Source organism: Periophthalmus magnuspinnatus, chromosome 1 (assembly GCF_009829125.3).
Source record: "Periophthalmus magnuspinnatus isolate fPerMag1 chromosome 1, fPerMag1.2.pri, whole genome shotgun sequence".
Lineage (NCBI taxonomy): Eukaryota > Metazoa > Chordata > Actinopteri > Gobiiformes > Gobiidae > Periophthalmus > Periophthalmus magnuspinnatus.
In genome coordinates this window covers 24,024,034-24,039,734 of record NC_047126.1, presented here as the reverse complement: position 1 = coordinate 24,039,734, position 15,701 = coordinate 24,024,034, and the positions used below count along the sequence as shown (strand labels likewise).

Genomic DNA, 15,701 nt, shown 5'->3' with positions numbered 1-15,701 from the left:
TGGATTTGTGCAGATAAAGGCACAATGAAGAAGGTTTCTGCCAGACAAATACATTGGATTAAAAGAGCAGCTGCTAAAATGCCATTACAAAGCAGCAAACAGGTATTTGAATTTGCTACTGCCTCTGGAGTCCTGCGAACTTTAAGGTGTAGGATCCTCCAGAGGCTTGCAGTTATGAATAAATCTTCTATACGGTCACCCTCAACAAATGCTCAGAGGCAGAAACAGCTCCATTGATCCCAGAAATACATGAAGACTAATTTTCAAACAGTCTTGTTCACTGATGAGTGCCGTGCAACCCTGGATGGTCCAGATGGATGGAGTGGTGGATGTTTGGTGGCCACCATGTCCCAACAAGGCTGTGATGTCAGCAAGGCAGGAAGGAGAAGTTAGTGAGTTTTAAGATTTGGTGAAGATTTGGTATTTTCACCTAACTCACTAATGCAGATTAAAGTTAATAAATACATTGTTGTGATGCAGCTGTTTAATTGGTTTACATTTTATTATTTCCATAGGGAGATTTTGTCCTCCGTATCCGACCCATCTTTGAGTGCCACTGGGGCAATCTGTCAGGAGCAGTGGGACTCATTTCCGAAGCTTGAGCTAGTCTTGGTCAGGACTACCTTAGCTGGAGCATTTGACCTACTGTGCATGTTTGGGATGTTTGTTATCCAACAAATTTCTATTCAAAGCAATCCTATTCCTGCCCAGCATAATTATTAAGCTAAAAGGAATACCTTCCAACATGCAGACTTAGCCTTAATAAAATGTAAAAACTCTTAAGCGTAAAGATTTTTAAATAAAATGCCATCAAATAAATGTATTGTTTCATGCCATTAATAGAAGTGGCCTTAAGTACAGAATGGTGGACATTACACAGGGAATGCAACATCTATCATAATGTTGTTCACAGGGGAGTTTGGCCTTGTTGGCCATGTCTTGGGATAAATACTGGTGCAAAGATGTTAGAGCATAGTATAAATTGTGTGTGTGTGTTGCAGGACTGCCTGGTGTACCTGCTGAACAGAGAGCAGCACACAGTGGGACAGGAGACCCCCTCGGCTCGACCCAACATCTGCCTCTTCTCCCCGGACATCATGCCCCTGCATTGTCGCCTGCGGAAAGTTCCTGCCCCCCGCCATCATGGCAACAACACGAAAGGAGAGGAACCTGGGGAGCACTTCAGTGTCGCTGTGGAGCCCGTGTTGAATGCCACCGTGCTGGTTAACTTTTCCCGTTGCGAGCGCTCCACAACCCTGCGTCATGGGGACTTGCTGTCCTTCGGAGCGCACTACATCTTTCTGTACAAGGACCCCACTGGAGCCAAGCCACTGCCCACCCAGACCCTCGCCCGCCTGCGCTCCCTGGGTCAGCTATACGAGGCAGGGGCAGAGGAGGCAGAGGGGGGACAGGTGTGTAAGATGTGTGGCTCCACGCTGAAGGACAGAGCAAGCCAGGTGTCCAGTGTGCCCGCTGTCAGGCGCAGCTTTAAGCCTCACCTGGTCAAGCCCCGCAGCATCGGCACAGCGGTGGGGCTGGCTGTGGCCACACCCTTGAGTGTGGGCGGAACAGGGCCGGAGGGGGGCGGGGTCAGAGGAGTGGGGCAGAAGAGACGCTTACAGCTGGAGTTTGACCAAGCACACGAAGACCAGCTCCTAAACAGGATCGTGTCACTTATCGAACCTGGAGGTTTGTATTACACACAATATACAACCCAAGTTAATATTTATAATGATATTTGATAATGCCATTCATTTGTGTGGGTGGTTTTACTATCTTTGAGCATATACTAGGCTATACTCATTTCATTAAAACATATTTAATGTTATACTAAACATTTTGCCTAGTTTCTTCTAGTTTTGTAATTTTGATGAAGTTTATAATTTTCTTCCTGGTTAGGCATGAGCAATGGATATGTTGTACTTGGAGGTTACCTAGCAACCATAATGTTAACAAACAAAACTAAATTAGACAACAGTTATGATTTGACAAATAAAAATAAATGGCACCTTTATTTTGTTAAATCAATGTTTAAACTTCCAGAAAAAAGCCTTCCTTGTGCGTAAATTGTCTCTGCATTTTGGATGGGATATTCTGTATTGACAAAGGTAGAGGTATTGATACTTTGTAGCTGATCAATATTCCCTGGGGGTGTGATGCTAACTGTTGGCTCTGCTCTGCTCTACTCTGAGGCTTTGTTAGACTTTAATCTGATCTTTATTGTAACACTATCTGTAGCTGAAACTGCAATAGGTGAGAGGATTTGTGCTGTTAAACAAGTCCCTTTCAAATGACATTACTGTCACAAGCTAGCATTAGCCAGTTTTTCAGTTTGTCACTCTGACCTTTTTTGTTGAAAATCAGACACCTAAATGGGAGCATGATCACAGGCTCCTGAAAATGTGATGTTAAATCCATTTTTTTATTTTAAACAGTCTTAAAACTTATTTGGTTGTGTTCCTGTTTTTCCAACCTTTTTTCTACTTTTCTTTACAAACTGCCACTTAACTGATGTAAAACTAACTACAATAGTACGCCATAGGTACTATACAACCAAACCAAGTCATAATTAAAAGGCCATTATTAACCCTTGCTTTGAACTATGGGTCGGAACTGTGGGCCTTTTGATTACAGGGGGGGTGTGAACAGACCTTAAGCTGTGCCTTACTGTAGAAGGTGGTTGCGTCGGACCATCACCTACCAATTGTAATTGAAATTATAATTTCAATGGTTACAGTTAGCTTTTCTTTGGTTAGTTAAAATATTTTTCTTTTTTTTTGTAATTCCAACTCTATGTGACAAAATGTTATGTATGTATGTGTAAAAGCTACTTATCCTGTAGTTCAGATCACTACATATTTATCTTGGCTATGTGTAAATATTCACAGTAGCCTGGGTGATTTTACCAATAAATTTGAAGATTTTTTTTCCTCATATTGATTGATCACAATTTCAATTTCATTTTATTTTGTCTAATTAAAATAAAATCAAATGCTTTCAATATTAATAACATGAAAGTATTTTTTTCTTCCTCCAAAGTCTGAACTCTGCTCCAAACCACCTGCTTTTACTGACAGAGAGTTGGCTGTAGACCTCTCCGTTTAAAAGACCCAAGCTGATCATTGAGAATTAAATAGGGGGTATTTTACTTCTATGGTGTATTACTAGCAAAAGAAAAATATAAAATCTGTCAACTGGACAAAACGTTGTAGGAGTGAAAACGTTTCGCTGCTCATCCAAGCCGCTTCTTCAGGTCTTCTTCAGAACTGAAGAAGCAGATTAAACAGATATGGGGTATTAACTGCTAACACATAACATATTTAGATCACCATGTTACCTTTTATTGTTTTGAAAATGCTATATTTGCCTAAAACATATTAACATGTTTTATAAGTTTCACTTTGTTTTTTGACACTCTGAGTCTCCCCTCCCTTTGCTCTGCTCTTGATCTTTCTCTGAAAACTGAACTGATCTCATTTAAATTGTATTAACTGCACAGTCCTAGTTCACAGTGAAGCTAATTGAAAATATAAATTGTGATTTTTAACACTAACCAAAATGACCAAAATAGATATTCCTCACAAAGCCTTACATTCTTATTCCAATAATAAAAGATGTGATGATGATTAGTGTTTGTCTGTGTATTTCAGGAGACGACCATAAGCTGACGACAGCCTACCTGCTGTGTCTGTGCATACAGCACTCTGCCTCCAATTTCCCTCCTGGGAGCTTTGGGAAGCTGCTGCTCAAGATCGTGCGCAGGATCCAGACCATTGCCTGGGTCAGTCTTTTCTACCCTCTGTTCAATGGCTCAGGTTATAAGGGTGCATTGATATTCAACATTACAGTAATAATTCGAGTACTGTTCAGACTTACAGGTTGGGGTGGGATTACCCAGATAATGATAATCAGCTCTAATAATCAGCTCTAATAATCAGACCATGATTATTAGAGCAGCACAATATATTTAGTGCAGCTATCCATCAGAGGTGCTGACAACTTCACGGCTGTTTGTTGTGATGGCGCTTACTGTGACATCTGCTCCCATTGGCCACCACAGTTTTCTAACGTGGAAGCTTGTTTCTTTTTAAATTAATATTGCAATTTAAAATGTGCGAATTATAACATAATGATCCACAGATGTCATCAATTATAACTATATATCAGACTCAAGCACAATATGTTTTGTGTAAAATGTAGGCTGATTTTATTTATGATTAAGTCTGCTTTAGCCTTTTTTGATCTTTGCTAGCTTTTTTTTTTTTTTTTTTAATACTTAATTAAGGGTTAGATGCACTAAGAAACTTGGGGTTTGTCACTTGCTTATTTTCACTGGGATGTTGTTGGTGTGCCTGAAATGTTCCACTGCATGGCATTAATCTTATCTTTCTTGCATTTATTCAATTACAGTTGCATTATTGCTAAAAAATAAACTTGTAACTTGCCCTAACTTGCCTAATTCCACCAAAAGCAATGAAGACGTTACATAGCAAAAAATATAGCAATACCAAACATTATCTAACATCACATTATTTCTACTCTTGTTGTACAACCCTAGTGATAATATGATGTGATTTGCATAGTACCTTCCTTATTCTTGAGAGCAGACTGTGCTTTTGTTTTAGCCAGTGGTGCGTTGTTGTGAAGATATCCAACCAACAGCTCAGTGAATAGTTAAACAGCTGGATCACATGCACTGTATTACACCAGTTAATACCTGTCTGCCCCCCCACTGTTCATCTTAATGGTTAACCATTATCCAACATTTAAACCACTCACCTAATACCTACTCTCAAAAACATGTAAAGAACTAGTACCTTTTTAACGGTTTACAGTGATCCAAAGTTATTCCTCACTTACCTTATGCATTGCGACCATTCTAATTTTTCACCACGACAAGTTTATTAGCAGTCTTTTTCAACTTTCAGAGACAGTGTTGTGCCCTCACTGTAATGCTAATACCATGCTAACCTGCTAAAATAAATAAGTTGAAGATGTTTCCTTCTGGAGGAGGACACTGACATGCTAAGACAGTATTGCGCAGCTGCCCTGTTGTCAGCTGGGAATCAGAGAGCTGGTGTGAGACATGGCCAAACAACTCCCAGCAGAAGCTGGTCTGAGCCCATCACACAGTACAGTACAGGAACGTCACACACTGTGGCCCAGCCAGGGATTTTACCTTAACTCCTTATGTAGAAATGTCCCCTGCTTGTGCCATTAAAACCCTGAGGCATGACGGAAAGGCTGATTGGAAAGCTTTTCATGCACAGTTTGAAATGTTGGCCTAGGCTGAGTCCTGAAGACAAATGTGACTACATAGCTTTAGTCGGCGCTTGAAGAGGAGGTCCTGCTCCACCTCCAGTGTACCTCACTCAGAGCTGTGTAAGCAGCCGTAAATGACATTGAAGGCTTGATTTATCGCACCTATGCCCACATGCCACCTGCTATGCAGTCTGAGCTGGCCCCGGATCATTTTCTACAGGCTGTATTGCCGTCTGACCCACGTATACAGACACGCCTGGCTCACGCTAAATCACAAGAAGCGCTGGACCTGGCTACAGAGAGGAAGCTGCTGGGCACCCAAATGACTGCTTTTAGGGAGAATGTGCAGGTGAATATTAGTATAAGTGTTCTGGAGGCCGAACCAAGAGACCTCCAAGCTGAGTGAGCTTATTTAGCTGGTGCATCGAGAAGAAACAAAGACCCAGGTCTCAACGTCAGCTGATCTGCTGGAGCTGTGAACAGCCAGGACGCATGTCCCAAGACTACTCCAGGGCTAGACCAGTGCAGGGAAATGAGCGGGTCAAGATGGGACAATGCGGGGCCACGGCACTCTGTCTTGGAAACGGAACCTGGTGTTGTGGTGGGCCATACAAGAGATGGGGATTACTAGTATATACTCACAACAGTGGGAAATGTTAGCTGCTCTACGCTTGTGGATACTGGCTCCTCAACTACCTTGCTGAGGTCAGATGTGCTGGAAGGTATACCTTCTATTACTCCTACTTCTGTACAGCTGCAAACTCTGACTGGTGAACGGGCCCCCATGGTCAGTGAGCCTACAGTGACTTTATGGGTGGGTCGCAGATTTGGAGGACGGTATACTGGGCTTTGATACCGTGAGGGCCCTAGACTGCATAATTGACATCAGATGAGGCACCCTAATCATTCCACACAATCACACCATTGAAATGCACGACTTCCCCAAACTAGTAACCCATTGTATCACAGTGCATTGTTTGAGCCTGTTGTTGCCCTCCCTTCTACCCCACAAAGACACAGATGGGCCTCCACACCTTGAGGGGGAAGCATTAGAGATGGTGAGAGAGATCTAGGGTAGGAATGGTGAAGGACAGAAGCAGCTCTGGCAGTTGTTGTTGGAGTTTAAAGACAGTTTCACCATGTCAGAAGATATTGTAACCTCACTGAGCACAACATTGGCACTGAAGATGCGCCAACCATCCGGGATGAGATCACAGCAGCTTCCAAGACAGGCAGCTGCAGACAAGGCGCTGTAGGACATGCAAAAGGTAGGACTTATTGAGCCCTCACAGCTCCTGGCTGTGGTCAGTGCCTGGGGGTGCTCTACTTGACAGTCAGAACTGACCACTCAGCCCTACAGTGGCTCATGTCTTTTAAGGAGCGAGAGTGCCAGCTGGTACGATGGATCAAGGAGCTTTAGGCCTATAATTTCACCATAGTGCACAGACCAGGAGCACACCTTGGTAATGTGGATGCCCTCTCTCGCAGACCCTGCTTTACATCGTTACTGTGCAAAGAAGGAGTCCCAGGAAAACCTGGAGCTACAGCGGGCAGTTAAGTGGGCAGTTAAGTGTGTTGGTTTGGATGAAGTAACCTATTAGGGACTAATGGATATGAATAGGGAGTGGGCCAGTCAACAGGAACTGGACAGGGACAGCTTGGTACTCACATAGATTGCAAACCAGCAACAGCCCCATTGGATTGATGTCGCTGCCCTCTCCAGAGCTTCTTCGGAACTTTGGTCAATGTAGAAGACCTTACGCTTATGTGACGTGGTGTTACAAAGAGGGTGGAAAGATCCAAGAGCAGGGTAGGTGAGATGGCAGATTGTAGATCCACGGTCACTATGTATCACTATGGGAGCTGCCTGTCATGGAGCTAGGAAAAAGGCAGGTGTCTGACTCCACCTCGTCTAATGCTGTAAACACCTGTAGTTCCCCCAGTTACAATGTTGCCCTCCCTCTGACATTGCATGTTCCCCTGTTCGGGCCCCTCATCTTCTCCGTGTTCTGACAGGCGGTGGCCAAGGGATCCACAGACTTCCCAATTTTCTGAGAATGTGACTTTTGTGTCCTTTGTGGGCAAGGAACTTTGATTAGAGGGGTAGTGTAATGGATCTGATATTTTGTGTTTAGTTCAGGGTTGACACCTTTTGTTGTTTTTGTATCTGTTGATGTGTTAATGTTGTTATTAATGTAACTGCTTTTGTATGTGACACTTAGTTGCCATGCTGACAATTTGCCATGAAAGTTCTGTTGTCAGTTACTGGTCATTTACGAGACTGGCTCTGTTGAATTGAAACTGCTGTTGTTTTGAGCTTGTTTTATGCTTGCGAGGGAGAATTCTATCCAAAAATTAAGCACAATTCACCACCAATTAATAACAACATTTTTTTCTGATACTTAAAACATTATTTCAAGCAGTTTTCTTACCTGAATGGTGGTCAACCCTACATCCAGTCTCTTTCTGTATTTAGGTTTTAATGACACTAGGGCTGAAAATCCAGTTTCATATCCCATTTGGGATGAGAACTCAGAGAGCTTTGTTGGCAAGGTCTGTGTATTCCTTGTAAAAACTATCTAGAAATACACCAGGTGCATCTGCATAAAGACCAGTTTCAATGAGCTATCACAAGATAATTCCATAGTGCTGTCCTGCTCTCTTGAAGTAAGAATTAAAATTGTCGGTCTTTATCCAGAACACTCTTTAAGTTTGGTGCCAGTGTTTTGCGGTGAATGCTGCAGTGGACAGCTGTAAGCACTGGAACCATATCCACATTGAACTTGATCTTGACTTGAATCAACACCAGACTGTGAGCATGCACCAATCCATGAAAACATATCAATTCCTGGCACTTGAAAATCCCTCACCAATAAGTCCATCTACCTAATATTTACGTATGTTCTGGGGACAGTGCTATGTGAATCTTCTATCTGTGTAATAATCTGAGACATGATAGACCTAACAACAAGAGTTGTCTACATTAACACACTGCATTATTTCTTAGACGTATGATAATGAACAAGTAAGTCTTTGTGGATCACCTCTTGAAGCCCTCTTGCAATGCCCTCATGGCCCCACTTTGGGAGACACTGCCCTGGTGTGCCCTCATGATTTCCAACTAGGAAGTCAAATTTTAAGCCTAAAAAAAGGATTATATTAAGGTGAGGAAAATGGGTAAGATTAGGGTTAGGGATATGTTTGGGTTAGCTAATATGTTAGTGAAAGTAACTTTAAAAAACACATTTCTCAACCATTACCATATCCGAACGTACGCCATAAAATAACATATAAAACAGTCAAAAAATGTAACATTTTAAGCTTGTTTATAGTTAAAGATGCCTACACATTACTGTGGACACCAGAGCTACACTACTAGTCATTAATTTTCTTCTTTATTACCTTGATTATCTTCATTGTAGACTCTCGCTGAAGGCATTAAAACTATGAATTGACACATGGAAAGTAGTAAACAAAAAACATATTCAAAATAACTCAAAACTTGTGTGTGTGTTTTGCAATAACCACTCTTTGCTTTGAACCCTGGTGTGCACTTTTGTCATTTTTTTACCTTGACACAGCACACCTGTGAAGTGAAATCCATTTCAAGGGACTTCATCAAGAAGGTCATGGAGACCAAGGGCCAAGGGATTGCAGCCCTGTCAACAAATCAAAGGGTGGCTGCTTTGTGGCTTTGATTATAAAATATTAAAAATATTTAGTTATTTCACTTTTTTCTTTGCTACATAATTCTATATATCTTCATCATGTATTTGATATTTGAAAAAAAGGTCCCCACCGCTCTATCTAGAGTAATGTGGCAGTGTGGGTCAGGGCTGTGGACATGTGATAGTTCTCAGCTCCTACGCTCACACTCAAACTTTCATGAGGCCTTAATAAGAGTGCGCTGTGGTGTGTGTGTGTGTCTTACAGGAGAAGACAAAGGAGCTGGCGCAGAAGCAAGCTCAGCAGTGAGTATCCTTTTACTACTGTGTCAGAACACACACGTGGAGCTGTAAAGGCATGTGCTGTGTGGGGGTATTCCATAGGTCGAACTACTGAAGTTACATTTGAAGGCAGTTACAGAAATACATATTATAATATTCTCAAACAAAAATGTATAGGCATATACTTTTTACTAGTAGTATTGACAGCAGCAGTAGCAGCATAAGAAGAAGTAAAAGTAGTACTACTGGTGGCTGTCCGTACTCCGCTAAGACCTAAACATTCTGTCGTGGTGTCCTTTGACAGAACACTTACCCACTTACCACCCTACTATGAATGTCTTATGTGTGTGAGTAATTGGTGGTGGTCAGAATGATGCAGATTGGCAACTTCACTTCTGTCAGTCTACATCTGGGAAGCTGTGGCTGCAGAAGTATTGTACCTCCACTGAGTATCGCATAAATGAATAATGACTGTAGTGAAGCACTTTGAGAGCCTTTGTCAAGCCTGCAAAGTGCAAGAAAAGTATAAGAGATTGTTATCATAGTAGTAGTAGTAGTAGTAGTAGTTGTAGCTGTAGTAGTAGTAGTAGTAGTAGTATCTTTCAGTGTCTAGACAAAAGCAGAAAAGGTCATTTCTAGTAAATTAAGTTATAATGTTATTTTAGCCCATTCCTTCCTCTGTGAAGTTTTCATGTTCTCTCTTCCCTAAGAAAAAACATAAAGTAAAATAAGACTCGAGTATTTTACACTAGTATTAAAATACTTCTATGTGTGCGTTCTGCAGCCAGGACCCCGCCTCTCTGTCCCTCCTCAGTATCTCTGACCTGGTGCCAGACCTGCAGACCATCTTCTTCTGGATGTCCAACTCCATTGAGATCCTCTACTTCATCCAGCAGCGCACGCCAGCCTACACGCACAGCATCGAGAACATGCAGGGTAAGGTTGCATCTGTCACTGCAACATTCACCACAGTGCATTTTAAATCACAATTTGTATGGTAATGTTTGCTAAATGCTGTTTTAGGCAAGTTGTTAAGTGATGTCACCTCTGGGTTCAACCAGAAACTTCAGAGCTGACTAGCTAGCTGACTAGCTATGTTTTTGTTTCTTATTCATCAAGAGACAAGAGACAGTTACTTTTCAAAGGCGTATGTTTAATGACAAATTATATCAAATATGTAAATAATGTAGTTATAATCCAGGATTACCAGTGTGTATATATCCCACTGCTTAGCCTAGCCTAGCTTCTTACCTTATAATGATAGATCAGTGCTTATAACTTTGTTAGATTTAAACGCCTGCAATCTAAATTGTTGTCGCTAAAAAAGTGAAACAATTGTAAACATGTTCATGGTTTTCAGTCCGGTGATGGACCTGGAAGTCAGCTAAATACTGTTATTATTTTGGGCAATATTGACAGTGGGGGGGTCATACTGCTGAAAAAGTTTTAAGATAAGAAAATTACAAAATTAATTTAAACAACACATTTTCAGGAGTCAGTGAGAATGTTCATGGTTCCTTTAGGAGTTTGAAGGTGAGAGTGACTAACTGAAAAGCTGTTGGCTAATGCTAGTTAGCTTGTGACTGTAATATAATTGGAGAGCGGCTTGCTTAACATTACGAAATCAGCTCACCTGTTGCAGTTCCAGCTAAATCAGCTCTTTATGATCAGATTGTGTTAAAACAAAACTCATATTAAAGGCAAAGTTTGAGTAATGGTGCTTCAGACAAAGCAGTGCCTCTAGTTATCATCACTCTCCCAGGGAATGTTGATGACATCACCTGCAAGGTAGCAATGATGACCTGTTGTCATTGGATCTTATTCTGTCTAAAAACCGGTAACCCTGTATACCCTCTCCATTTAAATGAATGGGACGTGCCACCACAAAGAAAGTTTGGTTTAGGCTCATTTTTGGCAAATGTGGGCAAGGCCAAGGTCAGTATATGTATATATTTTGGTCTTCTCTCAAATGCCAATTACAAAACATAAAGCATACATAAATCAACATAATTTTTCTTTTTCAACATATTCTCCTTCATAACTCAAAATAATATGTCAGAGGTTACAATACAAATACAATATATTGTGTCTGTGTCCAGGGTCCAAAGAGTCGCTGCTATCGGCAACCATCTCAGCCAATGAGGAAGCTATGAGCATCTTGGAGGAGGTCATCATGTACACCTTTCAACAGTGTGTCTACTATATCACCAAGGTAACCCATTGTATAGACTAGCTTTTATAGGGCCGATTTGAAACACATGTTTTGTCAACTAATTTTGTTTTTTCAACCTGCAATTCTATTGCATTTGCTGTTTCCTGTTCAAACACATATCTGTAGTTTTGTATCTCATTCACACAGATTTAATTCACAAACCCTGTATATTTAGACTGAATTCTTCTCTCAAACAGAAAACACTCTGTTCTGCTTTGTGATATCATGTGGTAATACAGAAAATGCTTCACTGTGTTTTTAAACTCCATACACTTTCAATAGGATCATTTGGATAATTTCAGCTCTGGAATTACCAATCTCTATTGAACAAAAAGAGGTAGCTGTTGACTTGAAAACTATCGCTTCATGACATCACAAGGTGGAAGAGAGCATTTTGCTCTTTGGAGATTTAGACAAACTAATAAAGGATTACTCAGACATGTGTTAATGAAGCAAAACACAACTCTGGGTATGCTTTTGATGAGGTAACAACAGTCTAAAATGGCTTAAAGTTCACAAGAGTCAGTTTTGTACAATATAAACTAAACTGTGGATATGGTCCTAGTTATTTTTGCATCTTTATTGCAAATTGGAGCTTTCTCGTCAAAAATGGCTAAACTTAAGTTTGTGCTGCCTCAGGTGGCCTCTGCATTTTTCAGTAGTTGGTGACATCATGAAAGACTGCCCTGATTACAGCCAGGTATTTCTGATTACAAACACCTGGCTGTAGGCGTGGAGTTTGAAGTGTGGATACTATTGTGGATATTATTACTGCTGTATAAATCTATCATTCAGCCCATCCTACTGTACTGTTCCACCTGCTTCTATAACATGCTTATTGTTAAAAACCGGACCAAACTCATAAAAGTAACACACATAGCTGCTAAAATCATAGGACTCCCCACACCCAATCTCACAGATCTAAATAATCGGGCTATCGGACGCTTCGCACTCGCCATAATACAGGACTCCACTCACCCCCTCCAGGACCATCTAATCCCTCTGCCTTCAGGACGGAGGTACAGGGCGATCAGGTGCAGGAGGCCACGGTTCGGTAGAAGCCTGATCCCAGCAGCCATTGCCTTCTTAAACAACAGGCCCCGCTGAGGCATAATGTCTGTTTTTGTAAATGTGTTTATGTGATTGTGATGTTTGGTGTTTATCTGTGTATATGTGAGACGTGCTCTGTGTATGTGGAAAGGAATCCCCCCGGGGACAATAAAGTAAAGTCTACCTGTTAGGCCAATCACACTCTTCCATAGATCTCTAGACCCCACTGCTTCTACATCTCACTCTTCTTTAGTCCTCCAGGTCCTATTTGAAGTGTGGTTGTGAGTTTAGGAGTTAAGTCCCACTTCAACTAAAACAGCTGCTCTGACTTGTAAACTATGTGTGCACAGGCTCTGTACGTGGTGCTGCCAGGCCTGCTGGACTGTAATCCATTCCCTGTGGACGGCTCGGAGCCCTGCTGGAAAGGAGGAGTGGGCTTCCCTGAGCCGGTGCGCAGGGTCTTACAGGTCAGCTCCCGTTTGTCCAGTTCTATGACAAAAAAGTAATCCAAAGACACCCAAGTGATGGCTGATCAGGTTGTAAACTACTTAGCCTGAAGCAGCAAACAAGGCACACTAATGTGTCAAACAGCAGCTCGGGCACAGGGCCTTTAATCATTATCTTGGCATTAAAGCTGAGTGATATAACAATGATTCTCAAACTGTGGTAGAAGTCATCAGAACAGGTACGCAGAATGACCTAGGATGTATGCAAAGTTTTGTAAAAAAAAAATTAAAAAATTAAAATACAATTTGGATATCCCAGTCTAATCTAAATGTTTTAAATGTGAAGCACATAGTTATTTTGAATATGAAACATACACTGCCTGGCCAAGAAAAAGTCGCCACCAAAAAAAAAAGCTCACACACTAATATGTCGTTGGACTGCCTTTAGCTTTGATTACGGCACGCATTCGTTGTGGCATTGTTTCGATAAGCTTCTGCAATGTCATAAGATTTATTTCCATCCAGTGTTGCATTAATTTTTCACGAAGATCTTGCATTGATGATGGTAGAGTCTGACCGCTGCATAAAGCTTCTCCAGCACATCCCAAAGATTCTCAATGGGGTTAAGGTCTGGACTCTATGTTGGCCAATCCATGTGTGAAAATGATGTCTCATGTTCCCTGAACCACTCTTTCACAATTTGAGCCCGATGAATCCTGGCATTGTCATCTTGGAATATGCCTGTGCCATCAGGGAAGAAAAAATCCATTGATGGAATAAAATTCAGTATATTCAGGTGTCAGCTGACCTCATTCTCAGACTGCTGCTGAACCTAGACCTGACCAACTGCAGGAGGCTTGTACCTATTTGCTTAGTTAAATCCAGGTGGCGACTTTTTTTGCCCAGGCAGTGTACTAACTATAACATATTGTAGTATTTGCTGTGTGTAGTGTCCAGACATATATTTTTAGTGTGTCGATGTAGAGTGTAAGCGACTGATCAAGTGTTAGGAAGACTATAAAAATGTGCTTGTTATAAGAAAACTAAATAACTGTTTAACTGTCAGAGAGCTGCAATAGTTAAAGAAGAATTTGTCAAATGTGCTGACGATCACACAGTCCCCATTACTTGTGCCCAGGTCTTTCAGAGCACCCAGGAGCTGCTGCAGGGGTACCAGGTCCACCCAGAGATCCAAGCCCAGATGTTTGCTTACCTCTTCTTCTTTTCCAACGTGTCCCTGTTTAACCAGCTAATGGATAAAGGTGAGAAAGCGGACGGGCAATGTGATCGATCACATTGTGGGAATAAAATCCCACAATGGTGACCTGCCTCTCTTAGAAACAAAAATCAGGTCCCCATGATGTAGATTCTTTATTATTAGATCAACAACATGGTTTAAATTTCAGATATGAGTTAAAATAGGTTAAGGTTTGGCTATAGGTTAAGGTTAGGTTTGTAGTGGCTGTGGTTAGAGAGCTATATAGTTATAATCTTATAAATCTAATAAACCTAATTAACTTGATAAAAGAAACAAGTCCACTGACTTGCCATAAACATCATCACAATGGTCTTTCCTATGGATAGCTGCAGATCACGCTAGGAAATAAAATTGGAGAATGAACTACAGAGGTATGGCTGTATACAGGTGGCAGTGAAAACAAGGGATGATCGGCGCAATAAAGATTACCCAAACGTGCTTGAATCATGTTAAATACAACTTCCAGAGGGTAAATGAGAAGGGAAACAACTATAACATGGTTAAAAGCTCAAAAAAGGTGATTTAGAATAGATCTGCTTTAAGGTAGCAGAAGGAAAACAATCCGAAATTACTGAATCTCGATCTTGATCCAAATTTTATTAATCACACAACCTCAGGTTAACATTAGAAGTGAATGCAAGTCAATCTAATATCCTCTAGTGTTGTCATGATACTAAAATTTCAAACTCAATTTCGATTCTAAGGAATTGATCGATGCTCAATACCGATTTCGAGACCACATTGATTGTGAATGTGATTTTCAGCATTAAATCATAGTACTTACCATGTGGTTTTCATTCTAAAGCTACTCAGGAAAGGTTCACTTCTGTCCTGTGAATGTGACTTTTTTTAGTATCAATACCTGCTTAAATTAGTTTCTAGTTTTGATGCTAGTTTTAGTGTTGATGAGTATCTGATTTTCAATACTTTTGACAACCCCAATGTCCTCAAGGAGCATGGAAAACCAACATGTGTGTCTGCTGGAATCCTGGTGCCCTTGTCAGCATTTTGACTAAGACAAACCCACACTCCACATTGTCCTCGATGCCCTTCTACACCCCCCACTCCTCCTCTCGTCACTCCCTCCTCTCATCCCTCCCTCCTTTCATCCCCCCGCGCCTCCTGTGCCTCCTTCCATCCATCTGGCCATCTTGGGTGAGACGCAGACACGGGGGGGGAAGGGTAAAGTCAAGGTTAGAGGGCTACAAGGCTGTTCATTTGTATGTGAATCTAAATACAGCAAATAACCCACAGCTATTTGTTGATTTTTTAGCTTTCTACCACGTTATAATGTTCCCTCATCAAAAATATGCCTGAAGAGGTTTTAGATGTCATCCATGTCATCCTATTGAACCCTCCTTACAGTTAGCGTTAAGATTCTGTCCAATGCTCATCCCACAAGAACAGTACTGATTTATGATTAACAGTAATTTCTTCATGACCTCTATGCCTTGTTGCTATTTTGGTCAACATGGTTCATTCCACTGTAGCCACCAGAAGGCGCAGGAACTATCCAAAGCAACTTT

General features: G+C 41.3%; 1 protein-coding gene across 3 annotated transcripts in view; it reads left to right on the top strand.

Annotated features, from left to right (window-relative positions):
* The window catches only part of radil (Ras association and DIL domains), a 43,562-nt gene that overhangs the window by 13,556 nt on the left and 14,305 nt on the right, over nucleotides 1–15,701 (top strand). For all 3 annotated transcript variants that reach the window (XM_033975831.2, XM_033975825.2, XM_033975817.2), the window contains 7 exons: nucleotides 1,002–1,689; nucleotides 3,651–3,781; nucleotides 9,196–9,233; nucleotides 9,994–10,145; nucleotides 11,309–11,421; nucleotides 12,822–12,938; nucleotides 14,056–14,179. In XM_033975831.2, the coding sequence (XP_033831722.1) occupies nucleotides 1,002–1,689; nucleotides 3,651–3,781; nucleotides 9,196–9,233; nucleotides 9,994–10,145; nucleotides 11,309–11,421; nucleotides 12,822–12,938; nucleotides 14,056–14,179 (1,363 nt within the window). The remainder of the gene's footprint in view (nucleotides 1–1,001; nucleotides 1,690–3,650; nucleotides 3,782–9,195; nucleotides 9,234–9,993; nucleotides 10,146–11,308; nucleotides 11,422–12,821; nucleotides 12,939–14,055; nucleotides 14,180–15,701) is intronic.